At 37.9% G+C, this 24,670-nt stretch overlaps 1 protein-coding gene across 3 annotated transcripts in view; it reads left to right on the forward strand.

Moving 5' to 3' along the window:
- The window catches only part of DIP2C (disco interacting protein 2 homolog C), a 586,558-nt gene that overhangs the window by 368,415 nt on the left and 193,473 nt on the right, over window positions 1-24,670 (forward strand). For all 3 annotated transcript variants that reach the window (XM_069086554.1, XM_069086552.1, XM_069086553.1), the window contains 3 exons: window positions 6,166-6,300; window positions 10,230-10,349; window positions 12,213-12,410. In XM_069086554.1, coding sequence (XP_068942655.1) covers window positions 6,166-6,300; window positions 10,230-10,349; window positions 12,213-12,410 — 453 coding nt within the window. The remainder of the gene's footprint in view (window positions 1-6,165; window positions 6,301-10,229; window positions 10,350-12,212; window positions 12,411-24,670) is intronic.

The raw sequence follows: 24,670 nt of genomic DNA on the forward strand, positions 1-24,670 counted from the left end.
TGTAAGCCCTCCTGTGCTATGGTTTTGGTTCAGAACACAATTATTTCCAGACAACATTTTGCATTTCCCCCTGGAAGGGTGAGTCCGTCTAATTGGATTTCAGAAGCTGTCCCTCTCTTAAGTAATAGTCTTGCCCTAAGAGATAAGTTCTCTCTCAGGTTTGAAAATATTATCAGATCAAGATTTAGGACTAGAAGGGATCTCAGAAGCTAACTCACCCATTTTAAAAGTGAGAAAACTGAGGCCTACTTAGGTGGCCAAGAAAGATCACACAATAAGTAGAAGAGCTAGGATTTGGACCTAGGTCCTCTGACTCCAACTTCAGAGACTTTTTGTTTTTTGTTTTTTTCTCACAACAGCCTCCTGAGTCCCCTAAAATGAAACAGCTGGTCCCATTTGTGAAACTATTTGCAGTTTATGAAGGGCTTTTTCCACAGTTGACTTTCAAAGTAGTGCAAGTATGGTTATTCCCATTTCACAGATGGGAAACTGAGGCTCCAAGACAGTGAGTGGCTTGACCAAAGCCACCAACTAGTTGGTGGTAAAGTCCAAAGACTGAAATCCTGGTCTTCCATTTCCAAGCCCTGGCCTTCTTGTATCTCAAGGGTCTCGATATGATTATTAGCTGTGAGATGGACCTTCCATCTGGATGAGGGAGCTAGGCCATTGAGTTAGTTAGCTCACACCTGGGATGGAGGAGCCTTCTTTGATTGACCCTAGAATTTCAACCTTGCCCTGACCTTTACCAACCAATAGAAAAACAACCAACCTTCATTAAAGCTCTCACCTGTAGAAAGTACTTTCAAAAACTTTGCAGCAGATTTTTTAGCTTTTTAAAATTCTTGCAACCCTGATATACTCAAAGCAAGTAGGACAGAGCTTTCTCTGACCTTCTTAACAGAAGCCAGCTGCTGAGTTTTGTGATCTTCCAGTGATGGCATATGCATAGAGATTGAAAGGGAAAGGAAGGGGAGATGACACAAATAAATTTGGAAAACACTTTGAAGTCACCCAGCTGTCCCTGTTCTGATTTTTCAATCTCCAGATGTATCAGCATCGTTATTTTTTCCTAGCTCCATGGTGGAAACGTTTTGGTGCTTGCCTGATAACCAAACACAGAGGCTTATCAGATATCACTAATGATTCAGCTACAACCAAATCTAAACACTCAATTAAGATTGAATAAAATCAAAGGCAGTGGACTCCCATTTCAGCTGCTTTTGTTGGAAAGCACCAATTTGAAAATTTGTTCCTAAAATATTAGCTTCTATTGTGTTAACTTCTGAAGCATGAGCCTTCCCAGCTCATGCAATACTGAATCCCACAGAAGGTGCTGGCTTGGAGAATAAACTCGTAAACATAGAAGAAATATAGCCTGTATGACAAAGCAACAGGGAAAAGGTAGGGTTTAGAACTGGGGGCTTAGAGGCATTTTATCCAACACTCTCATTTTAGAGACAAAGAAACTGAGACCTAGACAGTCCAGTTGATTTGTTCAGGGTGTAACATTGGTAATAAATAGTAGAGTCCACATCTTCTGACTCATTTTTCTACTACATCAAAGTGTCAACAATGGGAACAATGAAGAATTACCTGCAGAGTGCCTGAAATTTGAAGCAGAATATTTAAATTCTCTTCTCTCTTGCCTCCAATAATCTAAGTATTATCACGTCCATTCTTTGCATCCACAGTAAGTTATTCAAACTTACATAGAGCGTATTCAGACTGTTTTTTTTGCTTATCACAATTTTGTGTCCTGCTTCTAATTGGTAATGAACCCAAGGGCATAGAATATCATGTGTTGGGTTAAACTGACCAAAACAGCCTATTATCAATGGCAATTTATACACAATCGTTGGTGTGAAATATATCAAGGAAATGTACTTTGGGAGAAAGAAGTTGAGTAGATCTTCTAGCAAGAGTGAGAGATGTAGAACCAGAGTTCTGTGCTCCTATTCATAAAATATTCAGAAGCCTAGAGGAAGGGTCCTAGTCTATTGAGTACATTGAGTGCATCAGGTATGGGGAATTTCTGGGAAGACACTGGATGAGAACTGCATGGGATGTGATGCAATCAATATTGTTCAAGGAGGCCCCACCTTAATGAGGTCACAGATCCATTGAAGAATTGAAAAAATAGTCTAAATAAAGCAAATTAATATTATGTTATGGATAAGGAAGAAGCTGAAGAGTAAGGTAGCCCACTGTAGTAGAAAAACCACTGAATTTTTTTCATTAAAAGACCTGGGATTTGAATCCCATCTCTGAGGCTATGTGACCTTGGGAAATTAATTTTCTTTCTTTTTTTTTTTTTTTGCCTGAGTTTCCTTTTTTTGTGAAATTAAAGGATTGGACAAGATGGTCTCAAAGCCCATTTTGCTCTACAGTCTGAGACAGGAGCTCGTTCTGTTCCTTAGTTGAGGGACTATGAAATCCTTCTTACCTTCCATAGTAGTAGCAGAAGTTTGGACTATATACAGGGTGGTTCTTGGATAGGAGGCAGGTTGATGGGGGTAGGTTGGAGGAAAGACAGCTTCATTCACATAACAGCACAGCAGGATTTGGAATTAATTCATTCAGCAAATAGTTTAGAGAAACAGAGTATGATGGGTGAAAGGGTCCTTCGAGATGTAACTTAGGTCCTTCAAGTGACCTGTCCAAGATTGTGCAACTGATTAGTAGCAGAACCTAAGAACTCAATACCTAATGTGCAAATTATTTGGAATATCTATGACCACTGAGTATTTTCCTTACCTATTTTTGAGTAGATTTTAAATTTATGGTGTTTTTTTTTAATTAAGTACCATCAGACTTCACTAATTTATACTCATTAGAAGACTGGTCCAAATAAATGAAAAATCTGAATTCTAGAATGCAAAGAAATTGAAATTTAATGCTTTCAAATGTAAGCAAGCTTAGATAAGTGCAACTCAGTATGAGTAGAATGGTTTTCTACATTAATAAGTAGGTAACAATTGAATATTTTGGAAAATTTGTTCTTGTAAGCAGCTGACCTGTGCTCTTTGCAGTTTTTTATGTTTGTAATTCACATCAACACCACTGTGTCTTAGAAGAAGGGAAAAAGGACCCAGCCCAATGTCTGGATTATCATAAATACTGAATTAAAGGAGCTAGAACTGGGCTGTCCAGCTGGTGCATACGATAATTCTGTTAGGTCCTGGATGTTCACCTGGAGGACTTTCAAAGTCATTTGTCATCCCCATGTCTCCCTCTTACCATATCTGCCTCCTATTGTGTGTTTGGGTTCCTGGCAAGAAAGAAATCTTAATTTAGGCTGTAGGGTCTATTTCCTCACTCAAAAACTCAACCATCAGCATATTCTCTGCTTCCTAATTCTGCTGGACCTCTTTCTCATCCTCTCCCAATCTCTCACTATTGGAAACCTCAGCAGCCAGTAGGGGTAAAACAGAGACTGGATTTATGATTTCATTAGTACCAGGAATTGCGAGGTGACGAAACTCCCTCAACTAAATGAGGGCAGTATTGTCTCTGCAACACTGAGTTGCCTTGGACCCTGAGAAGTTAAGTGACCCAGAGTCATGCAGCCAGAGTGTATCCAAGGAAGGGCTTGAATCCAGGTCCTCTGTCTTGAGGCCCCTCTCTATCCACTACACAACACTGCCTCTCAGTGGCAAGCAGCAATAAATGGAAGCACTTCTGGATAAAAATAGTAATAACCATCTATAAAAGTCCATTATTTATGTGGCAAAATCTAAGCACAAGTGGATAGAGAACTGGTCTGAAATCAGGAAGATCCTAGTTGAAATTCAGTCTAAGACACTTAGTAACCGTGTGACCTTGGTCAAGTCACTTAACCTCTGTTTGCCCAGTTTCCTCATCTGTAAAATGGGAATCATAATAGTAGCCACTTACCAGGTTTGTTGTGAGGATCTAATGAAATAATAATTGTAAAGCCCTTAGCACAGTGCCTTCACATAGTAGGTGCAATATAAATGATAGCTGTTACTATTCTTATTATATCACCATTATCCGGATTCTGATTCTGATCATTGTCTTTATTAAGCCAATGCAAAGCAGGACCCACTCGCCAAATATTTCCACCAAGAACGTTAGCAGCTCCTTAACTTTCAGTTAGTTTCCCTGCCTTCATCTCTTTTTTTCTTCCTCCGCCTTTTTTGCTGATTTATTCTCCATCAAGGTTCTACTTCAGTGTCTTTTTTCTTCCTCCTTAAGTTAATAAACACCCTTGTGTCTTCTTCTTGGCCTTCTCATATATCTGTAACCCCTCTGGCTCCACCTCTAACAAATGCTTTTGTCTCTCTCTTGTCATACACTTACATGCGAACAGCCTCAGAGCTTAAGTACCTCCCTGGAAGAAAGGATTTGTGATTATTGATTATGTGTGGTTGGCACCTAGAACAACACAGGGCCGGTCCTGCCCCTTGTGTAATGATGTTACTCAATCTCCTTCCTCCTCCTAAAACTGGGGCTCCTTTTTATGTCAGCAGTCAAGAAAACTATGGTAGCCTCAGAATGCCATTTTTAAGTACATAAAATAATGTACATAGGAAAATGTGCAAAGATAACTTATAATATTACATTAGACATACACATATATCTGTACAGACATACATATTTTTGTTGTTGTTCATTTGTTTCAGTCATGTCTGACTCTAACCCCATTTGGGTTCTTCTTGGCAAAGATACTAGAATGGTTTTCCATTTCCTTCCAGCTCATTTTACAGATGAGAAAAATGAGGTAAACAGGGTTAAGTGACTTGCCCAGGGTCACAAAGTTATCAAGTGTTTGAGAATGGATTTAAACTCAGGAAGAAGAGTCTTCCTGACTCTAGGGCCAGCACTCTATGCACTATGGCACCACTTAGACTTCTCTGTAACATGTAACACAGTGGGTTTCCCAATGTATTGCATTCCCAAAACTCCAGGACATGTGATACAATCTGCCTAGGTTATCTGGAACAACGGACAAAAAAAAAAAGAAGCAAAAAAAGGACCTTAGAAAGTAATTTCAAGAAGTATTAACTGTAGGACAATAAAGAAAAGTTACTGTCCAACTGAGAGGCACATATAACTTTCATTGTCTCTACAACTGCCATTTAAATCAATAGTTTCTTTTTAATTTAACATTTTTTAAATTTTGACTTAAATTTCCTCTAAAGAAAAACATTTCCATATACACAGCAAATCACAAAAAGAAGATTCTGTATAAAACTGTGACTCTCCATTCATAGCACTGAGTTTTATTTTTAAAAGGATACAATAAATTCTCCATGTTATTTCAAAATTGTCCTGCTTATCTATGCTTCCTTCTGAATTTCCTTTATTCTCTTTTTCTGCACTTAAAAAAATGTTACAATGGCTCTCTTTTTTTAAAAACCACTATAGCTAACTTCCCTTCCCCTTTTATTTCTCCTCCTTAATTAATTGTGGGATAAAAAAAAAAGGAGGCAGAGAAGGGTTGTTACAAATAAACAGTCTAGCAAAATGAAACCACAGAGTGACCGTATCTAAAAATGTTTGTCTCTGCACCGTGTATCCATCACCCTCTGTCAGGGGGTGGGTTAACATGCTTCAACTAAGATACCATCGTTAAGACACAGCCGTATTTTGTTCTCATGATTCTGATTTATGAAGTTCACTCTGAAGTGTTACTAATTTTTATACTCAACAATTTGGCTTGTCTTCGACTGCGAGGAATAATGGATCAAGATCCAACCTTGGAGCTAGGAAGACCTGAGTTTGAGGGCGGTGTCTGATGTGCCCAGCTTTGTTCCTTTGACAAGCTGCTTAACTTCCCAGTGTTCTAGATCACCATGTAAGATTGTGAATTGCAGAGAAAGTACCAACTAGGGTTGGTAGAGGGAGTTTTCTCACCAAGGAGCTCCTCATACTAGCAAAATCACAGGTCCATCCCCATCCCTGTCACTAACTCATTTTAGCTCTGTTCTCTTTGGGTATCCCATTGTATCAACTATTCTCCATTTTGAAAAGTCTTTCATGATCTTTGGTCCACAGTAATGCTTGTCTGACCTGTTCAAAAGCAGAAGATAAGATTCCTGTTTATTGCTGAATAATGGCAGCAGCTTCTTTTCCCAGGATGTGGGTCTACCTTTTACCTGGTGGTCTAAAAATAAATCCTGATGATTCCTTATTTCTTCACAGAAAATCATTCCGCACCTCCTGATGTTACCACTTACACCTCAGAACACTCAATACAAGTTGAAAGACCTCAAGGATCAACATCATCACGGACAGCACCAAAGTATGGAAATGCTGAACTCATGGAGACTGGGGATGGTATGTCTTGTAGTTTTTGCCTTTTTTTCTCTCCTTTTGAGTTCTGATTTGCATTAACCCATCTTTCCACTCCCATAATTTGCATGCTATAGACATCTGTTCCTTATTTCTTCTGGCTTTATTTCACTCAGAAATGCATCCACAGCCCAGTTTGCAGGGTCTTTTTGAACCCCTCAAATAAGGTGGCATATGGAAAGCAAATGACAAGCTCCAAGAAGTATTCATCAATGAGATATGATTTCTTAGAGGGGGGTGGGAATGAAATTTGGGGAAATTTGGTTATGAAGAGAAGAAAGAAGACTCTGAAGATATTGAGGTTTTCCCAGATGTGTAACCAGGGTGGATACAGGGATTGGAACACATGAACTAAGACCTCAGGTGAGGACCAGAAAGATCAAGGTATAGTTAAGTGGGAAACAATAGAATGGACAGAAGGACACTCGAAAAGAAGGGGTTTGGGGCTCAGAAGGAGAGAAAAGTATGTGACAAAAATCAGCCGAGTTGTAGTCAAATAAGCTACCAGTTAAGAGTTGCAGAGTCTGCACAGCTTTCTTCTTGGGATGCTGTCAGGTGTTGGGGTTGTCTGCAGTTGGTGAGGATGGGATCCAGTGGAGAACAACTGGGTGCCAGCATCCACAGATCAAGCTCTTGAGTTTATTCTTCTACTTCTTCAAGCCCTGGTCCTTTCAGGTAACACCTGGGCTAGAGTTGACAGAGCACGGGTTTAATTTTCTAGATGCATATCACACAAAATTGGGAGTGTAGACTCTTTGTACACACTGGCATGGGGCCTGTGTAGTATGGTGACAGATTAGCCGTGGTAGCAGTCATTTTGTTCCTTCTCTCTGTTCTTAAAACCAGCTGCCCTTCTCCAAGTTACTTAAGGTACCTAATTCTTGTTTGCTTCTTGGTAAGATGACGAGAACAATAACACCCAGGGGTACCCTAAGAATGAAATGATAAAGTATTTGGGAAAACTAATTGGGAGAGTAATTAAGTATTTGGAGAACAAGATTGCAAATTTATTAAGTTTGGGACTACTTGGGGTATATTTTCTTCTGCAGGTGGCAGGATTGCAATTGATAACCCCACTAAATGTGGGTCCAAAGACATCAATTTTAAGCTGCTAACAGTGATATCAGAGAGTAAGCGATGGAGCCACTGCATTGGGCTCTTTTGTATAATGAGAGAATCTATTTCATGGCATGGATGAATATTTTTTTGTGATTAAACAGGCAGATGGATAAACATCAGCCCCTGTTGTGACCAATGACATGCTTTTTTATAAGAGCTGAGCATGCCAAAAATACTGTAAAATTAAAATTATGAAGAAAAGAATTTGGCATAAATTCATTGTTTTAATGTTTATGTGCCAAATTGGTTAAGTACACTGCAATAATTCATTACTGAGTAGAAACATCTTAATAGCAGGACAAGTATCACCTGAATTGGGTTGAAAATAGACACCTAATTAATGGGTACGTGTATATTAATATGTATGAAACTAACCCATATGCTAAAAGGAAACATGAAATAATCTAATGGTAATATACTGGTTTTGGATTTGGAGAAACTCAGTTCAAATGTTGTCTCTACTTCATGAGTTGCATAACCTTGGACAAGATACTTTGATTTTCTGAGTTTCATCTTCCTCATCTGTAATAGAAGAGGATTTGACTAGAGCAGTTCTTAGCCTGTAAGCCAAGAACTTAAATTTTTTTTGATAACCGTATTTCAATATAATTGGTTTCCCTTGTACTCCTGTATACTGCGCTCCCTACCCCCCATATTTAAAAACATTATCCTATGGGTCTGCTGGTTTCAGCAGATTGCCAAAGGAGTCCACAACAAGTAAAAAGAATGAGAGCCCTTGGATTAATTGATCACCAAATTTCCTTGTATGTAGTTCTAAATCTATGGTAGTGTCTGTCTTATGTTTTTTTTTTTCCATTTTTTACTTTGTTTTAATTCCTCTGCTAAATGTATTATTTATTCAGCTGATTTTTACTGTTGTTATTATTATTACTCAGAGTTTTCTATGTTCATTTTTTCAGTGATTCACTCATGAAAAGCCTGATGGGATGACCCATGAGTCATTGGATACAATTACCCCAACGTTGTTGTTGCTTGCTATTGTTTGGGGACACAGCCCTTATGTTTTTAAGGGAGATTTAGGGAGAGTTCTTGTTTATTGAAACTTCCTATCTTGAAAGGAGACTATGTATGTGTTTGAAAACTACCAGAGGAAAAATTCTTTGAATAACAGTATTTTATTCTTGAATTTTGGCAACAGATTCCTGAAAAACTTGTGCTTAGTTCTATGTAAAACATTATAAATTAATAACATTTATTTTCCTTCTGTGATTATTAAGAAACAGTACTTCTACTTCAGCACCATAATTCACATTTATCTATAGGATGACTAAAACACATACTAAACCATTGACTTAGTTCCAGTCTCTTTTTACATGAATAGACTTTTCTTTGAGTCAATAAATTACTCCTATTCAGGTTCTTAGATGAGTCTGCTGGTCTCTCTGAGTTTAGGTAGACTTTATACTTTGATAGTAAAAAAAAATACTACCACCTAAATGCCTGTTTGTGAGAATCTCAGCACTATTTCTTTAAATCTTCCACTCCCCCATTGTAGCTGAAGATTTATCCTTTAAAAAAAAAATCAACCATTAATTTTAACCTTCATTTGCTCCTGTGGTTAATTTAATAATCAAATGGGCTGCCAGAATGTGGCAGACTGGCTAATCTTTGCTTAGGAAAGTCTAAGGCAGAAGTGTAATAGAATTCTACAAGTTTGGGGTTTTTATTTTTTCTTCAAAAAACAAGGTACTTGGAAAATCCTACAGCTTATCTCTTCTGCCTGCCTATTCAAAACTAGTTTGAATCATCTTGTAAGCAAAAAATGAAACTTTTACAGTGATTGTTGAAAGCATTCTTTTTAAAGTGCATGTTAAATGAATATGTATCTTACCATCTTGTATGGATGATGTGCAGAATATAGTGGGAATGGCTACATTATAGTAGCTTACACTTAGATAAGTCTTTAATATTTAAAAAGCAGGTTAAAGAATTCTTTTTTGTTTGATTCACACAATAGTGCTGTAAGGTAGACACCATTGGTGTTAGCATTCCCATTTTACAGAAGAGGAAACTGCAGCTCCAGAGGATAAATGATTTGTCTGTGATTTCCCACCTCATAAGTGTTGCATCTGGGTCCAAAGACCAAAGCCCATACATATGTTTGTGATGCAATGACCTGTGCTTTTTCTAGTGTGCAGCATTTTTCCTTATTGACAGAAAAATGACAACAAAGTATTGCCTTACATATTAAATGATAGGGTCTTGGCCTGTGATTGCATTGACAGAGAAAACCCTCCTGCATGAGGGAATGCCTTCTTCCAGTACCAGGTGACACCTTCCTTGCTGCTTGTAGTTTTAGAGCATTACCTGACTTACTCAAGGTTTTCACCGTGTCAGATGTGCGTCTTCCTGGCTTCAAGGCCTGCTTTCTGCTCTCCCATGCTGCCTCTCATACCATACACAGTAAGGGTTGGGAACTAGGCCAAGGTCGTCATTAGCCATAAAAATTTGATCACAGAATATTCCCCCCATAGAATTCACATAAAAAGGACATAAACAGTATCACAAATTGAGCCAGTCTACTTCATCTTTATTCCTTTTCAGTCTGGGACATATACTTTTCAGCTAAACATACTTACTTATCTTTGTTCGCTGAGTACCTTGGTTCAGGGTAGGGTGTCAGCCTGTTGTTTTGTTTTTTTTTTTCATTTTCTAAACTATCCCAGAGCTAGGATATCAAGCACTTGTTTGTTGCCAATTATTGCCATGTTTCTTGTTTAAACCCGGAGTTGCCTGGAAGTCATCTCATCTCTCCCATGGTCCCTATTCTCCAGGAGTACCTGTGAGCAGCCGAGTATCAGCAAAGATTCAACAGCTGGTCAATACCCTCAAACGGCCCAAACGACCTCCGTTACGAGAATTCTTTGTAGATGATTTTGAGGAATTGTTAGAAGGTAAAAAATGGAAAGAAAAAAAATTTTTTTTGGATTTTGGATGTTGTTAAAATGTTATAAACTGTAATAATATTGTTTCTACCAGAGCTATTATCTTTAAAAGAAGAGCATCTCATTCCCCGAGATGATAAGGCAAAGAAAGCTCAGATAGAATGAAGGTCTCTAATGATCACCTTGAACAATGAGCCAGATGCTTGGTGACTCAGGACAGTGATTTCAAATTGATTATTTGGTGCATCACCCTCAGCAGATTGTGATTCTGTCTCTGAGCCCGGGCTCCTCTGAGAGTGCTGTATTATTTCAGAGGGGGTGTGAATTATGGGACAACCTAATTCACAGGAAAGAATGTTTCTCAGTGTGAGGGTATATTTACAGAGTGAAACACGATGCTATCATTTTTCTTCTTTTCTTGTCCCAGTGTAAAAATGTTAGTGCCTGGCATCAAAAGAGAGGATGCTTTGGTTTTCTTTAAAAAAAAAAGATAAGAATCAGAAGTGATGTATACATGTAGAAAAGGAAATTTACTTATTGAAATCAACTTCATCTGAAAGATGAAATCCATAAGTTTATGTAATGGTTGGTGTTAGACATCAGTTGTGATCTGGTGAGAACGAGTACTATCATGTTCTGTGGATAACTGGTTCTTGGACAATTATAAGCCATAAAAGTTTCTATAAGGATAGAAGAAGGGGTCACCTGCCTCCATCTTCCTAATCTGAATAATTGGATTAAATGCATTTTATTGTTAAGTTTATGTTAGAGCTTTGCTTAAGGTTATATAGTCTTTTTTCCCCCACACTCCTTTGGCAGTTACAAGTGGAAATGTTTTCCTTGTTGCTTAAGGGTGGAAATATACTTTTGCAATTATAAGTGCGAACAAGACTTTTTAGAAACTAAAGTAATTTTTCTAGGCTGATGACCTTCCTGCTTCTAAATATTATTGATATTCTGGTATAAATGGTTTTTCTAGTTCTATTTATTTCACTCTGTATCAGTTCATATAAGCTTTTCCCTGTCTTTTTGAAATCATCCATTTCCTCATCTTACAGCACAAAAGTATTCATTTCATCACATATACCACAACTTAGCCATTCCTCATTTGGTGACCATCCCCTTACTTTCCAGGTTTTTGCCACCACAGAAAGAACTGTTATAAATATTTTTGCACTTAGAGGACTCTTTTTCGGACTCTTTTTCCTCTTTTGAGTATAGGCCTACTAGACACAATGGTATAGCTAGAAACTGTGTATTTTTTCAAATTGCTTTCCAGAATAGTTGTACCCATTCATGGATCCACCAACAATGAATCCATATGCATCTTTTCCCATGGTCCCTATACATTTATTGTGTTGTTGTTTTTTTTTTTCCCATCTCTGCCATGGCCATGAGATGAAATCTCAGAACTGTCAAGTATTTTTTCCACATGGCTTTAGAAAGCCTCAGTTTCTTCCCTGGAGAACTGTATGATCATATCCTTAGACTATTTATCACTTGGGGAATGACTTTTTCTTATGAATTTGAATAGTTTAATCATAAACGTTTTGACACGTGGATTAGAAAAGATATATTTAAAAATTTTGCCTCTTGTCAGTCAGCAAACATAGTTGTGGTTTTTTAAAAATTCTTTGACCTGGTGTGTTCATGTTAAATAAAATGCATAGTCACTTCATCTGTGAAAATAATGGCATTGTCCAGAATTCTCCCTTCTGAGAAATATGCATATATGGCTCCCCCCACATAATGAGTTTAACCTTTCCTTTTTTTAAAAAATTTCTGTGGTGCTTTGAAAAGAAGACTGAATTTTATACATATTGAGATGACATTTTTGTGAAACTAATTCTGATTTTGTAATTCATATACAAGTTCAACAACCAGATCCAAATCAACCAAAGCCAGAAGGAGCACAGATGTTGGCCATGCGCGGGGAACAGCTGGGCGTGGTAACAAATTGGCCACCATCATTAGAAGCAGCATTACAACGATGGGGGACCATTTCACCAAAGGCTCCTTGCCTAACCACTATGGACACAAATGGAAAACCACTGTACATTCTTACTTATGGTAAGTAATTCCACAATGATATTTTTACCATATTCCATTATACTGGTTCTTCCATCTATGTAGACTTCCTTCTGTCCTACCTTCCTTTTCCTGCCCTCTTGGATGTAGATATTCTCCCAAGGTTCTGTTATTGGCCTTCTTCTGCCTCTACATTCCTTCTGTGGAATGTACCTGCCATTCCTTAAGCTTATCCAGTTTTATGGCTTAAACTATCCCCTCTGAGGATAGTTGATTGAGACTCTCTGGACTCTGGGTTGTTTAACTTTAACCTTGACCTCTCTACAGCAATGTGGCACAGTGGATAGAGTTCTGGGGCAGGAGTCAGGAAGACTCATTTTCATGAGTTCAAATCCAGCTTCAGACACTTACTAGTTTTGTGACCCTGAACAAGTCACTTTTTTTTACCTTCGTTATTTTGTTTTGTTTGGGTTAATTCTTCACCTGTCAAATTAGCTAGAGAAAGAAATGGCAGACCACTCCAGTATCTTTATCCAGAAAACCCTAAATGGGGTTACAAAAAGTCAGATATAGTTGAAAAACAACTTAACTCTTCTCGAGCAGCAAATGTGGATTTCTGTTTCATGTACATCTCTATCTGAAAGGCTTACTGTTACCTTGAACTCAACATGTCCAGAAGCAAACTCAACACTTTGCTCCACCTAAAAAATAGCTTATCCTGATATCCTACTTTTTTTTTTTTAATAGAATCACCATGCTTCCAAACTGATTGCCCTGGAATCCTCTCCATCTCTCTCCTTCACCCACTATATCCAGCTAATCATTAAGTCTTGTTACTCCCATAGGATCTCTCCCATTGCTCTCCTCTCCTCTCCTCTCCTCTCCTCTCCTCTCCTCTCCTCTCCCCTCCTTCTCTTCTCCTCTCCTCTCCTTTCCTTTTCATTCTGTTCCGTTCCTTTTCTACTGTCTCCAGCCTAGATCAGGCCTTCTTTGCTTCTTGCTTGGACTCTCTCCATAAAGCCTGTATTAGTATATCTATCTGCAGTCAGGCCTCCTTGATCCCCCCTTAGCTAAAGTGATCTCTGCTGCTTTGGTCTTCCTTAGCACTTTGTAACTTTCTTGGGGAATTTCTCTCATACTGTCTTGCATTGTAGTAAATTACATACCTGGTTAGTTCATCTCTCCTATATTTTAAGTTCTTTAAGGATAATGACTGTGTCTTACTCATGTTTGACTCTTCCATGGAAGGAAGTACTTTTCACATAGTATGCATTCATTAAATATTTATTGAAGGAATGAATGAATATGGCATTCTGAAAGTCATGCCATCACTTTCCTGTGCCCACTCAGACTGTTTAAAAAAAAATAGAAAAACAGCAATTGCTTTTGACTTGTGATAGTAATTTTTTCAAACATGTTTCTTATGTGTGTGTGTGGGGGAAGTCTGACCAACTATTTTTAAAAGTAATCATGTATGCGTCAGTTATAGTGAGTAAGAAACTATATCTTTGGCTGTTTATGAGCAAAGTAATGCTCTCAGAGTCAGGTAGGAGAAGTTGCTACTGGTATCATTTAATAGAAATGTCAGCAGGTCGTTGATTTCATGCTAATTGCAGATTAGAAATTCTAATAAGGTGAGGGTTTTTTGCCTGATGTATAATTAACAACTCCTACCTGGAGAGCAGCATGACTCTACTCTGAATGCCCCCTGACCTCTTTTAACATGAAAACAGAAGACAATACAGTGGTCTCCAGGCTCAAACAAGTTTGCCACCTGACACACATACCTGGGGATAAGGAAGCTCCTTTCATACTAAGCCCTTGACAATTTAGTCCTTTACTACCTATATGAGGAATGAGTGAAAAAAATAATTCATTACGCATACACTCCAGTTTCATGACTGAAGACAATAACAACATTTTGTTATTGGAATTTATTTTAGAAAGTTTTTGTGAATTTTAATAGTTTCCCTGGTTTAGTTGAGAATTAAGCATTTTTTCTCTCTTGAAAGGCTTCCACCAAAAACACAGCTGATCTGAAGTTAAGAGAGTTGAGATGGTCAGTCCTTGTTGGGTGGGCCAAAACTGACAATACGAGGCCACACTGAAAAAAGACCTGGAGGCACACTGCTTTTTTCTGAATTTAACCTTGTGGCAATGAGTCATGGGACTGGGCTCAGCCAGGCTGTGTGCTTGAAACGCATGATTTTGTTATTCTTTTCATTAATATTTGACTGCCCATATAGTAGGCCAGGAATAAAGTGCTTAGCCTTAAGCCATATTCTTTAAGCCCTAACAAGGTTTAGGCCAATAATCTGAACAGAAACATGGGAAAAAGTAAAAGATGTAGATTTAGCAATCTATATAATCATGAAAAATGGGGTAGAACCCAAGTAAAGAAATTAGCAGGGGAATAAATGAAGTATTTGAGGTAGAAGAGGAAATTGTTTTTATCTTATGATTGTAAGTTTTGTCTTGTTTATATGATGTATAGCACATAGAAACAGCATAGCATGGTGGACATAGGACAACCTGGGTTTGGATTCAGGCTCAATCACTTATTAGCAACATGATCTTCAGATGGCAGCTAAGTGATGTAGTGCACAGAGCACTGAGCCTGGGGGCAAGAAGACTCATTTTCATGAGTTCAAATCTAGCCTCAGACACTTACTAGCTGTGTGACTCTGGGCAAGTCATTTAACCTTCTTTGCCTTCATTCCTCATCTGCCAGATGATCTGGGGAGGGAGATGGCAAAACATTCCAATACCTTTGCCAAGAAAACCCAAATGGGGTCATAAAGAGTTGGGCATGAATGAAACACAACAGTGACAAACAGTGATCCTCAGAGTCACTTAACCCTTCTCAGGCACAGTTTCTTCTTTTGAAAAATGTGTCTAATAATAGCACCTACTTCACAAGGTTTTCTCAAGGATCATAGGAGGTAATTTATGGAAAGTGCTCCCTAAATGTAATTTGTTATGAGTGTAGAAGAATACACCCGGGAATGAAGTAAATAAAGTAAGGTGAGGCAGGAAAGTAAAATGAAACAAGAGGGAGAGATAAAGGAAGTGTGGTTGAATTAAACTTTTCACACCAAAAACAAGTTATTGGACTTTTGCTTTAGGTCTTAACCCAGAAAAGCTGAGTGAATCTGTTAAGTCATCGCTGAGATTCTGTCTTCCTGTTGGACATGTTTGGTCATTATTGCTGCATGTGTGTGGTGTGGCCCCAAGTTCACCCTCATGGCCTCTCCTGATGCTAATCTTGTTGTTCTTCCAACAAATCAAAGGGCTTAGGTTATAAGCAATCCCTGTTGTTTTCATACAGCTGTCACCTCCAGAGTGGAAATAGGATTTATCTTCTGCTCTCTGTAAATAGCACACAACTTTTCTTTTAGTATTTTTAAAAGGATTTTATTACTGTGTAGTAGATGGAAAAGCAGAGTGGAATGATGATGGTGCTAATGATGATGGTGATGATGATAGCCAACATTTATATAGAATTTAAAAAAAAAAGGTTTTAAAAAGGTTTTACCAAGTACTTTCTGGATATTATTTGATGTTCACAATAACCCTGGGAAGTAGGTGCTATTATAATCACCATTTTACAAATGAGGAACTTGAGGCAGTCACAGGTGAAGTGACTTGCTCAATATCACACAACTAATGTGTGTCCAAGGCAAGATTCGAACTCAGATTTTCTGACTTGAGTCTAGAAAGAGGACTAGATTTGAAGTCACAAGACCTGATTTTCAGCATCACCTCTATAACTTACTGCCATTGTGACCATGAGCAAGTCACTGAACTTCTTTAGCCCTCATTTTCATTATCTGTAAATAAGTGTGCAGTATGGAATTAATGGAGTTCTAAGGTCCTTTTTGATTCAAAAAAACTTTATGATTTCATGAAACAGAATGAGAGAAACTAATAAAAAAATTTCAAGGAAAGTTACAGAATTTGTTACTTGACATTTAATCCTGGTTTTACTCGCATATTTATAGGAAACAAGATTTGACCCTTTCTCAGTGCCTCTTTTCTTTTTCTGATTTATCCTCTACTCTTTCAATTATCTAGCCTGTTGTCAATTTTTGATATCTGGCTGATGAATACATATTTGGCAATGCTATAGAAATCTTAGCTTTTCTAGAGTTTCCTTCCCCAATCCTTATTAAGTTCTTGACCTTGACTGATGACTCCCATTTCTAAGGTATCCTCAAGTTGAACCCTTTTATTCTCCATGACTTTGGCAGGAGTCATATGATTTCTCTTGGCATTTGGGATGAGGAAGAATTATGCTTCCCTAAGACTTTCATCTCAACTGTCTTAGGCCTTTTCTTAGAAAATTGAGTCTCTGATTCTGGATATTAACTGCCTTTTGACTTTGGGAGCTTTCTCAGATGGTTGGACATGATTGCCTTATTCATCTGGTACTTATCAGTATTGTGAAGTTGACCTCCCTTCTTCATGGCCTTGGACTGCTCTCTGATCTCTCTCCTCCCTGGATGCTCTGTGATGTCAGAACTTTGGGAATCTTTCACATTTCTTTCTATTGAGACTACTTTCCCCATGCTCTAAATCTGTAACTCTGTGATTGATCTCATGTAGTCGCCTTCCAGGATACTCTTATTTTTTTCATTTCAAGTCTGATCCCTCTATGATGTTCCCTCTTACCCAGGTTCCTGCTTCAGGCTTTCTATGCACTCATCTCACAGGTAAAAGTAGTAATGATAGATATAGGATGAACCCAGTTAATAGTAGATTCTTCTCTAGGCCCAATCTTCTTGCTCTATCCCTCCCTTAATCTCATTATTTTAAACTCAGTCATGACTCAGGTCCCTCTCCTGGTAGTGGTTTTTACAAGAAAAAAAAATATGCTACTTGACAATTATGGGGTACATAATAGCAGAGATTTCTCCTCCATTAAGGGCAGGGTTTTCCATATTCTGAACCGGTTTGTCAGTTGTTGCTTGTCTGAAAAGACTGGCTGTATGAAATGCTTGTTTTCTTTTTCTCTTTTAGTTAATTGACTTGTTGATTCAGGTGTAATGAACAAAAGGAATTTTGCATATAGAAAGTCTAAATAGGAAATGTCTGACTGTGGGCCATGCCCATCCATTGAAAGAAGCACTGAGCCCATGTAACATCTGGCATAAATATTACTCAGTAGTTACTTGCCATCTTAGGCAAAAAAATATAACTTCTCTGCTTCAGAGAACATGCTTATATTAAGGAAATATTATCATTATTAATCAGTCTAATTGAGAAGTAAGTCCAGTCATCTGCCAACAATTTAAGGATTTTCTGATGACTGAGAAGAGAAAGCAGCTATGTTATGATAGTGTTCATACCTGTACACTCACACATATATACATATCTGTACATGGGTCTATGTATATAGATAGCAGCATGTATATGTTTATATGCAAATATAGCTATCAAATGAGAGAGAATGTATTAAGGTACTTTGCAAAACCTTAAAACACTGTACACATTTCAACTGTATAAATGCATACACATTCACACATAACCATTCAACTTTAAGTACCACGATATCTATACTGACTTACCTTGGTATTTTCTACAAATTACCTGATGATGTAATTTTTCTGAACACTCCAGATTGTTATATATGAGTGTGAAACTGCAGCTGACCTCATCTAGCTGGAGCCTAACAGCTGATAACTTCTGTTCCTAGTTACAGTTCTTAGCTCATCAAAGAATGTTAAAGAAAGAATCAAGAATAACTACTGACCTCATTGCCATATTCATTGGGCACCATGTTGGTATGATTAAAGGAGATTAATATTGCCGGGTGTTACTCAGCAATCATTCAGTAAATGCTGATGCTTACGTTCTTGGCCTAATGATTTATTGACAACTAAAATCTGCTGTCCTACTTACTGACTTATTATAGATTCAAAATCATAACCATTGAATCTAATTAATAACTATTAAATAAAATCCATAACCTAGTGTGTGTGTGGGGGGCATTCTACTGGGTGTTGGTGTCATTTGAAGACAGAAAATTGAAACACCCTGCCCTCAAAACAGTCCTAGCCCAGAAAGAAGGATAAGACAAATGCACAGATATTAGAGGTTTAGCCTTGTGAGAGAGAGAAAGGTTTTCTAAATGGGAAGAAATGAAGGAAGAGGAGACCAGAACGGATGTGGCATCTGCCCTGGGCTTTAAGGATAGGAAAGACTGCCAGAGGTAAAGTTAGAGGAGGAGACTATTTTCGGCATAGGGGACAACCCATACAAAACAAGAAGGTTTAAAAGGAAAGGATGAGAACAGGGTTTGGCAGGAATCACACCAAGTCATGTTTAGGGAACAGTACAAGACAGAATTGAGTCTGTCTGATTCATTCAAGTATTTTTGGCTACCTACCTCCCCCATCTTTCTTTTTCTCACAGTCTCTGATCTCAGGAAGCTTTGGGTTTAATTGAGAAGATTAAACTGGAAAGGAATATTAAGGTGAGGGTGTATTCATTTGATAGATTAAGTGTCCACTTGTGTGGTATAGAAAGTAACTATAGGCTTGTCAAAAATTTTCTGAGGCTTAGTTTCTCTCTCTCTCTCTCTCTCTCTCTCTCTCTCTCTCTCTTTCTCTCTCTCTCATACATACACACATACACACACACACACTCACTGAGAGGCACAACTTTTTTTAAATTTACAAGTCAAAAAAGATTACTTCTTGACAAGTAGCACCATGTCACTGTGCCAAGCCCTGGGAAAACAATTAAAAACAAAAAAAGAAAGATGGCCTCTGCCCTCAAGGAGTTTATATTTTGTTGGGGGAAAGATAACACATTAAAGGAAGTTGAAAAAGTGAGGGAAGAAAGGTAAGCTATCTCTGTAGGGACATGGTAGAGAAATTCACTGTAGCCAATCAGAAGTAGAATATATGGGGTTAGAGTTGAAGGATATTTGCTGTGTGATAAGTTGAAGAGGTAAAGTGAATGTCCAGGGTGAAACATGTATTTTTTTTCCTCCCTCCCACTCTCCCCCTTTCCATTGGAAAAATAAAAGGGAGGAGGGGTGGAAAATCCCTGAAGTATGGAAGGAAATCAGAGAAAGAAAAAAAAGGACCTATATGTACAAAAACATTTATAACACCTTTTTCTGTCATGACCTCCATTTCTTTAATAAATGGGTAGAATAATACCAAGGGGACTTACTATCTGGTGATTATGAGAATCAAATGGAGTAATGTGTATAAAACACTTTATAAATTTTCAAGTTCTATATAAATGTCAGTCATTATAATAATATTATTTTCATAATCATCGTTGTTAATAAAAGGCTTCAAGAGTTTAGAGAATGAGGATGTTGTTCTGTTTCTGAATAGCTAGGGAAGACCATCATGGAAGAATCTGATCCTTGCTTGGGGACTCTGTATGCCACTAGACCATGTGCTCCCCCATAGTGAGGACCTTGTCTTTCATTTTCTCCTAAGTCTCCCAGTGTCACAATGCATAGGCCTGGGCCCACAACAGGAATTCACTAAAGGCTTCTTAATAGAATACCTTTTGGGCCTCCCTAGTAAGCTGGTAGACAGTAACAGAAGCCTCATACAGTAGCCTGTTCAATCATTTCATCCATGTCCAACTCTTCATGGCCCCATTTGAGGTTTTCTTGGCAAAAGACACTGGAGTAGTTTGCCATTTCCTTCTCCAGCTCATTTGACAGATAAGAAACCTGAGGAAAACAGAGTTAAGTGATTTGTCCAGGGTCGCATAGCTAGTAAGTGTCTGAGGCCAGATTTGAATTCAGGAAGATGCATCTTTCTGACTCCAGACTGGACACTCTATCCACTGCACTACCTAGTTGGCCCTGTATAGTAGCCTATCGCCATATGATTTCCAAATCTTTTATTACCTCCTCCCACCAATTCTGTCAGGGCATTAGGGTAGGTATTCTTTTATCATGTGACTGGAAACAAGACTTATATTTATTTAATTTTCAAATTATTTCAATGTGTGCACTAAATCTAAACATGTCTGACTAGTTTGTTATATTTATTTCTTCAGAGTTTCATTCTGCCTACCTACACTTTATTTAAAGAGGGGCATCCAGATTTGGAAACACGATTCTAAGTCAATCCAAATGAAGATGCTGGCCACCACTGCCTACCATATAATTAATATTGCAATTTAAAAAACCATTTTCTTTTTCATATTTTAATACATTTAGGCTCATATCTAATTTGCTTTCCATTTTTGCTATGAGTCCTGGCTTTTTTTTTTTTTTTACTCCTCCCTTCCTCTCCCCTCCTGTGGATTCCTGCTTAATATCTTTGGTTAAGATTTTCCCATAGTTGAAATAACTTTTTTTCTTCAGCTTACTTCTAATTTCACCAATTGTTTTCGTTTTCTTCTATGTTTGTAACTCAGCTAAGATCTACTAATTATCTTTTGTTTATGTTTCCACCCATTCCCCCAAAGTATCTATATCAGTAATCTAGGAACAGGATTAATGAAATTGTACTTTGTATTACTGTTCCTGTAGATCTCCATAAATGTGCTCATTTCTAACACAATTTTGTGGTGCTTTCCTTAGTTAAGATAGAGATAAGGCTTTGTGTCTGATATCTTAAAAAATCTAAATGTTTTATATTGCCTCTAATATTAATTTCACTTGTTAAAGTTTTAACTTACTTAGAAAACATGTAGCCTTACCAAGTCCGATTTGTTTCCCTTCTGATTGTGTATTCAGCTGATAATGGATTTATTATTAAGTATTTTGATATTCTTTCATAGACTTGATGGGTGTTTGCTTTGATATGTACTTTCATCATTTAAATAGGGATTGCTAATAGATATATATCTAGAAAGATGTTCTGTAACTGGGTTAATCTTTATATTATCTTTGCATCATATCTCATTATTAGATTGACAGATATGCCATGTTCTGAATGGGCACCCCAATTTAGTCTTTTGCATTGATTTGAATGATTTTGCCAACCATTTTGAAGGTACTGTGAATCAATTTTGAGAGACATGGAAGAGTGAAGGCAGATTAGAGTTTATTTCTATGCTGTGTTTAATTTCTGCTACCCAAATCTCTGGAATTGGAAATTCTGTAAAGAAAAATGTTCAGTTTTCAATGAGAATAGGTAGGGCTTGTAATGAGGTGTTTTGGGGAAATTGTCAGCCTAGGAGCCAAGAGACTTGGTTTCTGGCACTAGCTTTCTGTTAGTTTTATCAGCTAAGAGAAGTTCCTTTATCCAGTCTGGCCTCATGTTACTATCTATTTACCTTTCTTAGAACACCACTGTCCTGTGTCCCATCTCCATACATTTTGACTGGTTGTTTTCCACAACTGAAATGTTCTGCCTTCTCATCTCTATGTCTTATATTCTATTGCTTCCTTCAAGTCTCAGTTCAAAGCCCATCTTCACGGTGACTTTCCCACTCCTCTCAGCCTCTAGTACCTTCCCCTCCCTTATCACTTTCCAACTACTTTGTATGTATTTATGTACATGTTTTCTCCTCCATTCAAGTATGCTCCTTGAGGGTAAGAATTGTTTTTTGCCTTTCTTTGTACCCCCAGAATTTAGCACAATGCCTAGCATATTGTTGGTGCTTAATAAATAATTATTGGCTATCTCTAAAATGATAGATTTGGACTAGTTCTCTCCGGACTCTGGGAATTTCTGTGCTTTTAATGAAAATAAGAAGTAGCATAAAAACTAATGACTGCAAGTGCAAGGTACTGGGTTTTGCCAGCTCGATTATATATGTGCTATTCTTGAATGAAGTAATTTCCCATAGTATCAAATAACAAAAGTATATATGTTTCATAACAAAAAATCTATTTCCCAAAATAGTTTATTTTACAAAGCAAGAGGAACAATCTTAAAAAATTCTTCATTCAATAGAAGTAATGCAGATAATAAATTATTCGTAAGTAGTTAACTGGAGCAGACAAATATTTTTATCTATGTTTGTTATGCTCTTTGGTTTGTGGGAGGAAAGAAAGTGGGTGGTTGTAGAGGATCTGTGTCCCTCCCCCCACCCTTTGCCTGACACAGCAAAGTCTACTGTTTGATTGGTTGTTGCCAAGGAAACCAACTTGCTAAGTGAAGCCCAAATGTCTCATGTCTGTCCATGTGGTATTTTGGGCTCATCTCTCTCCTTCTCCCTCTTAGTCTTGTACGTGTGCAATTTGTAGCCCTCTAATTGGAGGTAGATAAGATCAATGAAGACAGTTTCTGCATTGCTTGCCATATAGCAGATGAGCACAAGGAAACAGTTACCATTGTATATTATACACTTATAATAGAACAGAAGAGAGGACTTGACTTTACAAGCTTCTCTGGGTATTCCATCCTGGAGGAATGAATGAGCAGGAGGTCTCACTCCCATTGTTCTATGGATGAAGACCTCACTGATGGATACAGATTTAGCACTGTGAATGAGGTGGAGGAGGACCTGGTGGCTCTATTTTTTTTTGTGCCCTCCTTTGGATGTGGATATTGCATGTTTTAAAGAAACTCATCAATATAAGGATAAGTTGAATTCTCCCCTGTGCACAAGGCATCAGAGGATGTGTAGGTGGGTTGTAGTGTGCCCCAATGGAGGGAACACTGAAGTTCAATGGCTCTGCTGAAGTTTGTGCTTAAAGATATATGGTTTTCCCAGCTGCAGAGAAGGAAGGCCCTACCTGTGAAATTCTGCCCTGGAGTTAACAGGATATTACTGTTGCTTCTGAGCTTTCAATGATTCTGGTACTTAATGGCACTTAGAATCATTGAAGGGTCTTGTTGCTGCAGGCTTTCAAAAATATGCAAACCTAACTCAAGACAGTGTAGGGAGAAAAACCATAATTTTTCTACTAAACTACCTGGACCCACATCTTTGCAGCCATTTGCTGATAGTTCTGCCTCCTAAGGAAATTCATGGCAAATCTAAAACCTCTTGCACATGAAAGCCTTTTAGATGTTGGAAAAGATACCATATCATGCCCTTCCCTCCCATTCAGAGTCATAGTTCCTTCAACTGATCCTTATACTACCTGATCTTGACACTCTTTGCCATCCAAACGGTCCTCCTGACACTCTCTAGTGGGAAGATGTGGCTTCCCAGAGCTTCCCTTTACTAGAGAAGCTATCTGACTGGGGAAGGGTACAGTGGGACTATTACCTCCCTTGTCCTTAGCTCTTTGTCTCTCAATGTTGCCTTAGATCAAATTAGCTTTCTTAGCTATTTTATCACATGGCTGATTCATCTTGAAGCTGCAGTCCCTTTAAGTGCCCTAGATTTCATTAGATTATGAGTCTATCAAGTTAGTATGTCAGTATCTTTACCTAGGATGATCATTGTAGATGGACAAAGAGGCAGAATTCTTCTCCTTCCCTCCTTTCTCCTTCTCAGCACTTCCCAACAGCTTTGAAGGACAAGCCTGGTTGTTGAGAGTTTAGACTGGGAAGTCCCCACTCCTTTTGACCAAACTCTTATTTACCATTGACTTTTAGTTATGTGCAGTCGGTAAAGGCTGTACCTTACTTAGCAGAATCAAAGCTGTGTCAGGAACTAAATGACCCAAGCAATAATTGATCCATATCCCATACTCAGTTTTTTTAGTGACCTGGGCACCCTGTAAATTCTGAATGTGTATATTCTTGAGAAAGATCCAAGACAGTAATGAGCAGAATGGATTATTTATCTCATGTCAGAGTACCTTTACCTTGAAAATACACACATACACACACACACACACACACACGCGCTTTACTTATGCTCGCATGTTTGGGAATCTTACAAAAAGTCTCCTCTAGTATATATCTGGAATTCCTGAAAGTCTGGAAAGCAGAAGGGAGAAAAATTAATGGTTTTTCTCCCTACACTGTCTTGAGTTAGGTTTGCCTATTTTTGAAAGCCTGCGGCTATCCTTTTGACCACTAGGTGGCAGAGCACTGTTGTCCAGGTGAAATGCTCATTAAGGGGCTTTGTTTTCTTAGACTAGCTGGAAATTGACAGATGAGTAAAAAGACACATACAAATATTTTTTTCAGATCCTACTGATTATGAAAATGAATCAAGAAAAGAAATTAATATTTTAGGAAATAAAATGCCATTGTATGCATGCAATATGTACAGAACTACACTATATTACACAGCTATCTCTGTATATATTCTGAATGAATGAAAAAAACATTTATTAAGGGTTTGCTAAGTGCCAGCTATATGCTGAGAATTGGGGTATACAAATATAGGCAAACATTCTAATTTGAGAAGTCAACTCATAAAAAGGAGCCAGGAAATAAGCTAATGTTATGGTTTGGAAGTGGCTTAAT

The sequence above is a fragment of the Petaurus breviceps genome, unplaced genomic scaffold, assembly GCF_028583685.1.
Source record: "Petaurus breviceps papuanus isolate PSGF00001 unplaced genomic scaffold, PetGlider_PUasm1.0 178, whole genome shotgun sequence".
Classification (NCBI taxonomy): Eukaryota; Metazoa; Chordata; class Mammalia; order Diprotodontia; family Petauridae; genus Petaurus; species Petaurus breviceps.